An 8,000-nucleotide genomic window follows, 5' to 3' on the forward strand; every position below is an offset into this window, starting at 1 on the left:
TTTGGACAGATTTATAATTTGAGCTGGAGGCCTTGACACTCTTCTGGTCATACTGCCCTGAAAATAGGAACCTTAGAAAGTCCCTGTGAAGACATTCGCACTCAAATTGGAAAGGAGCAGTGATTCCGAATGAACGTGCATAAATCGAAAGCCAGCATTCCAATATAGGAGCCTCAGTGTGAACATCTGCTGAGATGAGAAAAGACCAACCGAGTGTGTTCCTTTGATAGATCTCAGGGTCCAAAGAAGTCACGTGAGTGTGCATGCAAGGGGACTTTTGCAATACAAAATCCAAATATGCTAAACATGTATTTAAATTTGATGTGAAACTTTTTCTGTATTGAAGACCTTGACTCGGCGGTTGTGCTCTCTCTGTCTTAGGGTACATCTACACTACAATGTGAGCCCAGGGTTAGTAGAACTCGAGTTAGCACACCCTGAGTTTGCTAACCTAGGGCTTAAGCATCTACACTTATTTGTCACATCAGGATAGGAATTGCTCCTCTCTCTCCAGGAAAGCAGGTACTTAGGAACTTCTCTTATTTGACCTTTCTTCATCCAGGCTCTGCTACGTACTCCAGCAAAATTGCTCAGGAAATCCAACCTGTGACCGCAGAGCCCGTTGTGGATAACTAGTCAGTGCAGAATCAGTGGGGGCAGCACTGGCTCGTCCCAAGGTTGGCTATGATCCTCAATATTTGTTGGGTTTTAATAACTTCAGTGCATTCCAGCCTTGAAGATATTGTGCCCTGTCCTAGGAGATATGATTAGGACTGTGTCCAAGGGCTGATGGCTGTGGGTCTGCTGCCAAGGTGACAAAGAATGTGATGGAAGGTTTGGTGGATGTTATTCCTCAGGGAAAAGAAACTCCCAGCTGAGAACAGATGTCATCTGAAATAGAGCGTGGAGGATAGAGGAGATGGGTCTTGCTCTCATGGTCAAATCACTGCTAGTTTCCTGAAAAATTCTGATGAAAATGAAATTTTGACAAAAAATAAAAACACCTTCCCCCCTCCCCCCCCTCCGCCGCCAAATGATCACATTTTCCGCCTCTAACTTCAATGCTTTTCCCATGAGAGCATAAAATGACCCCCTTTTAAAAGTTTGACCCTGCACGTTGAAGGCAATGGGTAACACTGACACTGGCATCAAAGGACCAGGAGCAGCCCCTGCAGCCCCAATTCATCAAAGCATTTAACCACGTGCTTCAAACCATCCTTATTCAGCAATGCACTGTTATCTTGTGCTTGCGTGCTTTGCTGAATTGGGGCCTTAATGCTAGCGGCTTCTCTAACTTGCTTTTGTCTTGAGTGATCTTCTCGAACTTCAGTTTTTAAAGGCGTCCATGGGAATTACATTAGATATTGGACTGGAAACCCCAGAAGAAGAGGCAATAAGGTGGACCAAGATAACATGGAAATGCACAATAGAAGCAGAATAGAAAGCTATCAAAATTACATGGGAAGAAGCTAAGACTGCAGCAGGAGCCCAGCAAAGATGGAAGGCAGTGATGAAGGCCCTATGTTCTGCATTGAATAGAGAGGCATGAGAGAGAGAGATGGAAACTATATTGTTGTTAGTGTGTAATTTGTAGGAAAACAGACCCATGAACTGTGTAGAATAAAATCCCACAGAAAGAAGAGTCTGAAGCACTGCATAATAGACAACAGAACTTTAAAAAAGCAAAAAAAAAGGCGGGGGGGAACTCCCCTCCAAGTTCAGACTTCGTCTTTCCCACAGTTTAACAAAAAATGCCTTTATGTAACATCGGAGCTATAGCGATCGGTTTCAGGGGTTGACGTGACAATAATTATAAACAACGGTTATGTAACCTCTTAGTTGATTGAGCTGAAATTAATACATTTAAAGGAAAAGACCAACAAAAAGAGAAGCCCTTTAGGGAGCTTATGTTTTAAATAAATAAAAATCTTTCAGGTTGACCTTCTTTGCAAAATTAATGCAAGCCCTGGATGAAAAAGCTGCTTGAGGAATAGTTGGACAAAAGGAGCTGCTCTTTAAAAACACTATTTATGTTAAAGGGAGAACCTTGTTTTAAGAGCTACGACTCTTTAAGAGTCTGAAACGGGGCCGTGGTGTTTAATAGTTTAATTTTATGTCAGTTTTTAAAATTCTTTTAACATGGGAGCTAGGTGTAAATCAGCCAGGTCCATTGCCTACAATGGAGATAAACCTACTGAGGATATGGCCTATATATATAAAATTCCCCCTTTGTTTGCCTTTTGCCATCTGGCAAACATTCCCAGGCTTTTGAGAGGAGCTCAAGTCGACACGGCTGGCCTATGCCAACTGTCTCAGGCTTGCAGGGCTTGGGCTACGGGGGTGTTTAACTGCAGTGTAGATGTTCAAACCCAGGCTCTGGGACTTGGGGAGTGTAGACGTACCATAGGAAGCCAAGACTGAATTTAGCTTATGCTTTTCTGTCTCCAGAGGTGCTTCATTAGCTCAGTTACCAGTGACATGTTTCTACTGTGTGCTGCTTCCTGAATCAACTCAAGCAATCCAAATCCCTCTCCCAACAGACCCCGATTAACCTCACTCTTCCCCCATTACTTTAGCCCTTTATGCCCTGTGACCTGTGCACAGCCACACCTTTCAAGAGGGAGCAGGGTAAACTAACTGAGTGAATTTAGTGTATCTGTGCAACGTAGATGTTGTTTGATTTGATTTTAATCTGTTCAGTTATGTTTGATTTGATGCTGTTTATTGTTTAAATGACAAGACCCGACTTTGTAATAGTTCCCAGAGGTGGAGTTCTATGGCATTTAAATTTGGACTCTGCCATCAATTTGCTGTGTGACTTGAGTAAGTCACTTCATCAGTCCTTGCGTGTTTCCCTATCTGTAAAATGAGGATGATGAGATCTTGCCTATATTTGCAAAATTCTTTGAGATCTTTGGATGAAAGGTGCTGTGTAAATGTAAAGGCCACACTAAAGGGTGCTGTTATGAATGTGTTTGCTAAGGGTAAAATTCGCCCCTCTATGTTTTTTTAATCCCACTTAAGCCCTGTTTTAAGGATGTAAGTGGTGCATGGGGGCATTATGCTGGCCCTGTGCTCAGCGGTGAATTTCACCCTAGATACATTCATGTTCTGGCTGCAATATGTCACTAGTGCTGTTTAGTCACTTGGACACTGCAGTGATTGGCGTGGCATTAAATTTAAATGAATGGATTGATTACAGCAGTATGCTGATTGTCCCTACTAGTCTGATCTTAACAGGAGATGCCTCCTGCCACCTCCAGCAGGTCAAGTCCCTGACTTAAGCAAATAGTTTTAAAGTATCCCCGTGTAATTTCTTGCAGTTTTACTTAATCTTTAAACTCTCTCTTCTACTGAAATTCAGCATGGTCTGGCAGTTAGGTGGATTGGAATTCAGGGGACCATCTGCCACTGTATGAATTAGGTAAGTCACACCACCTGTCTGCCTCAGTTTCCCCACCCACCTTCATGTTGTCTACTTAGTACCTGCTCTGAAGAGCTTGCAGTCTGTCTCTTATTAGGTGTATGTACAGCACCATGCACGACTGGCCACAATCTTAGCTGGACAATCTAGGTGCTACTGTCATGCTAATAATAATATTGATTTGGCTGATAATTTTTAGCTGCTCCTTTGATTGCTTATTTGAGTGAGAGCTCACCAGGGGTCAGGAGTTACTCTCCAGTTTTCTTACAGCAGGAATTTTTTTAAAGCCCTTCATAAGCGGTGTCTTCCAACCGTGGTTATAATAAGCAAGCCATAAAAATGTGTGATGTTGCCGGGCTGGTGGAAATGTGTAATTAAGGACATGTCCAATTGTGATGTATGACCAGAAAGGGTAAGCATCCTGCAGGATAAATTACTCAAATTCAACCCTTGAAGACACATGGAGAGAGAATGTTTGTGGTTTTGTTTATTTACATATATATTGGTAGTGGTCAACAGTGTAATCAAACAGTCCCTGTCTATGCTGTATTCTGTTAATTCAGAGATCAAAATGACATCTTGACATTTAAAAGAACTGTAAACATAGGATATGCTGTATTCATCTCCCTTTGAAATGTATAGGAAATCATCTGTGAATGGTGGAAAAAGAGACAATTGCCTTATGTTAATCTATGTGGATTACTACCTGTGATGCTTAGGAAATGGGTCCACTTCAAAGTTCCCATGAGTGCCTGTTGTTCGCCGAAGGACTCCAAGCTGTCACAAGAGGGCCTGAAACTGTATAAACAATGGCTTGCGTCCTGATCCTGTGATCTCAGATCTGCTTGAGGCTTCATGCAGGGAAAGTCTAAGCCACAAGGACTGAGATCCTGGACTGGACTGCCCTGAATATAAACACTGGACTATGAACTATTTTGGAAATAACTTTGCATCTACAAAGCTCTCCATCTCTGCTATGAATCTGAATCTCAAGGTTGTGCTCAAGTCTGTATGTATACTGATCTTTTAACCAATACACTCTCTCTCTTCTTTTTTAATAAATTTTAGTTTAGTTAATAAGAATCGGGTATAAGTGTATATTTGGGCAAGATCTGGAATATTCATTAACTTGGGAGGTAATGTGTCCGATCCTTTGGGATTGGTAGAACTTTTTTATATGATGAACAAGATTTTCAGTAATCCTCATCATATTTGATTTGGGTGTCTGGGTGGAGGCCTGAGGCTGGGTTACTTTAAGAGAACTGTGTTGATGGCTTCTGGGTAACCAGCAAGGTATTATAGAAGCTGTTTTGTGCTGGTTTGGTAAATCTAAGTATTGGAATATCCACCAGTTTTGGGGATTCTGCCCCGTTCTTTGCAGTTCACTCTAATCGAGTGACCTCAGTTGGCTCCCGTCACACCAATATAGATTATAAAAATAATATACGTCCTATGAATTTAGTGCTGCTGAAAGATTGACACAGCCCTGGGGACTGATTTTCCAGGTTACAGCTGAGACGTCTGTAGTGCAAGTTTCTCCACACTGCCTCATCGCTGTGCCTCAACCCTGACCTGAAATGACCTAGAGTGAACAGATCACCCTGGCCATTCTGAGTGCCAATGGGATGGCGTCACTAGTGCCAGTTGCCAGGGTCCTTTTTCTTGGTGATGTAGGCACCTGTCCACTGAGATTCACCGAACTAAGTAACACATAGTGTTCTCAGAGCAGTACGAGACAGACAAGGAAGCATAGTTTGTGCCCTCGGGATCTCACGGGCTACATACAGAGGCATTCTGGGTTTTGCATGGCTGTGCTCCCAGCAATCAAATTCCATGTTTTAAGAGCTACGCTGATTTCAAATTAGTTGCCAAAAATGGCATTTTAAAAACAAAGTGGGTTTTATTTATTCCTATCAAGTCAAATTCCCTGGCAGATTACGCTGATGTGTTTTCTAAAAACTTGGCATGTGGATTGATATTGTAGATGCCAAGTGACTGCCCAGGGCGAATTGGTCTGACACGTGTATCGCCTGGAAAAACAGAAGCATAGAATGGGAAAGCTGGCAGACTCCTAATAGCATCGCAGGGCTGATGAGCCTGACGAGAACAACTGTCCTCCAGACACCTAGGGCCTCTTGTGGTTGGCTCCAGCAGGTAACAGCCACACAACCTGAGCGGTAAGTGTGTACGTGCAGCACGTTGACTGATAAAGTGGAATGGGTGGTAACATGGGATGGGGGCAGGCTCCATATAGAGACAACCAGTCTGCTCAGGTCAGGTTTTCAGTACTTCATTGTATGTTTTTTCCCCATGTCCCATTTGGAGCCCTGAAAATCCTTTCTGATGTTCCTGCTTTTAATGCCCTTTTCTTCCCAAAATAAACCAGATAGACCATGATCCACCCAGCACCGGCCTAAGAGACCCATGGGAGCCCATCCATGCTTCCCCAGCAGGGCTGTCTCCAGGCACCAGCGCAGGAAGCAGGTGCTTGGGGCGGTCAATGGAAAGAGGCAGCATGTCCGGGTCTTCGGCGGCAATTGGGCGGCTGGTCCCTCGGTCCCTCTCGGAGGGAAGGACCGGCCACTGAATTGCCAACGAAGAATGAAGTGGGACGGGAGAGCAGTCGCCGATCACGGCTTTATCTTTTTTTTTTTTTCTTCGCCACTTGGGGCGGCAAAAAAGCTGGAGCCGGCCCTGTTCCCCAGTTGTCCCATAATGTGAGGCGCCCTCTCCTTCCAGTGCCTGATTGTGTTGCCTCCTCAGTGTGCTCAAACCCTGTCTGTCCAGGACCCCAGGCTCTCCGGTTTGGCAATGCAAAGCCATTAGCGGCTAACTGAGCCCACTGGATTTTTCCACTCCAAATCTAGTGATTGGGTTTACAGAGATATGGACCCAACCCCACACCCTGGATTCAAGCACCACCAGACTTCATGGGGGTGGCTTATCCAAATCCATGAACAAGGTCAGAAGTTTGCAGGTGCCACCTGACTTCATAACAGAGTGAACCGTGCCCCTGTTTACTTTGGACTGTTTGGAAACTGACACAATTTAGTGGCGTGAGCCCATCTCTTGATTTAATATTCCCTGGTTGCGGGGGTTGTTTTGGTTTGGTTTTTCTTTTTTGTGTTGCAGGGGGCAGGTTGTTCTTGCTTTGTTTCAGTTTGCATCTGTAACACATCTAGTGCTTCCGCACAGAGGAGGTAGCCTGTAGTTTTCCACATACAATCTCTCTGCTTCCACTCTGCTCTGTGCATGGACAGGTTTGTTCTGTGCTAAAATAGCAGGGCAGGCAAAACCACAAGTAAATCAGACTGTGGGGTTTTTTTTCCACTTTTAATAACAGTTTACTATTCTGTAAGTGCATATAAAGCACATGTCTTGCTCATCTAGCCAAGGAGCTTGATAGTCCATCAGCAAGAACTACCATAGGTCTAGGGAGACTGATTTATACAAGCGAGAATACACATGCCAGGAGCTGGCAGCAACTTGCTCTTTTTTTTTTTTAAACAACTTGGCAAACCCTCTTCTTCTCTTTCATCCAAACTTTTGCCTTTTATAGTCGTTGAATAATGCTTTTTATTTCTGAAAAAAATGTATATAATAACATTTTTCATCAGCCATTTTTCTTCCTTTCCTGAACTATATGTGGTATGGAGAACCCTAGCTACACAACAGACAGTTGTTGATTGCAGCCCCACCTGCATAAACAGTTGTATGTACTGTAACATGCACACAGTGCATGGAATGCACACCCTCTGACATGTACTCATGCACTCTCTCTTGCATGGGCTTAGACATGTGCACCTCCACACACACATGAACTCGCCACGCACAACACTCATGCAACGACTTACACCCATTCTCATGCTCACATGTGTGAACATACACAAACGTATGTTTGAATGTATGTGCACGCACATGTACATACTGGTATATTAACTCATCCACACATTCATGCATGGGTTCATGGAGATTAGTACACACACACCCCGATCCCTGCATACTGGTACATGCACAGCCTCAGCCGTGGTCTCATCCACGTTTGAACTTTTCTTGCCCACTTCAACTTACACGTTTGCAATTTCTCACACACACAGGGATACGTTCAGATGTGGACACACACACACACACACATCCTCCGACACACATTTTTAGACACACACTGTCTCACACAAGCATATAGATTTATGATTTGTTGTGAGTGGAAAACAGCTGGGTCAGATTAATCAAATACACCAGAAGATTTAAGGCAAAATATTGAAAAGCAGTGTCTGGGAGTGGGGAAAAATTCTTAAAAGCACGATGGTTTCTTGGCTCTGTGCCAGGGCAAGAAGATGTGTGTCTGGCCATGATAAACGTCAGCGCTAGGTCTGTTTCACCCCAGGAGTGCTCTCAGATGTCGGGGTGGGGGGCAAAATCCATGTTGGGTTTGGCCCCACGCACCGGGGACGCCATTTTGAAGCACTGGCGTTTCAGAGGGGGACGCTGAGTTGCATAGCATGGGAACTGCAGCAAAGGGGATTACAGTTAAACCCCAGCTCAGACCACAGTTGATCAAAACACTGCTTCCCTGTCG

General features: G+C 44.1%; 1 protein-coding gene across 1 annotated transcript in view; it reads left to right on the forward strand.

Moving 5' to 3' along the window:
* ZBTB44 (zinc finger and BTB domain containing 44) overlaps positions 1-5,487 on the forward strand; it is a 65,739-nt gene extending 60,252 nt beyond the window's left edge. The window contains exon 6 of the mRNA XM_044997197.1: positions 5,409-5,487. Within this exon, the coding sequence (XP_044853132.1) occupies positions 5,409-5,442 (34 nt within the window). The 3' untranslated portion in view covers positions 5,443-5,487. The remainder of the gene's footprint in view (positions 1-5,408) is intronic.
* The last annotated feature ends 2,513 nt before the right edge of the window (positions 5,488-8,000 follow it).

Source organism: Mauremys mutica, chromosome 22 (assembly GCF_020497125.1).
Source record: "Mauremys mutica isolate MM-2020 ecotype Southern chromosome 22, ASM2049712v1, whole genome shotgun sequence".
Lineage (NCBI taxonomy): Eukaryota > Metazoa > Chordata > Testudines > Geoemydidae > Mauremys > Mauremys mutica.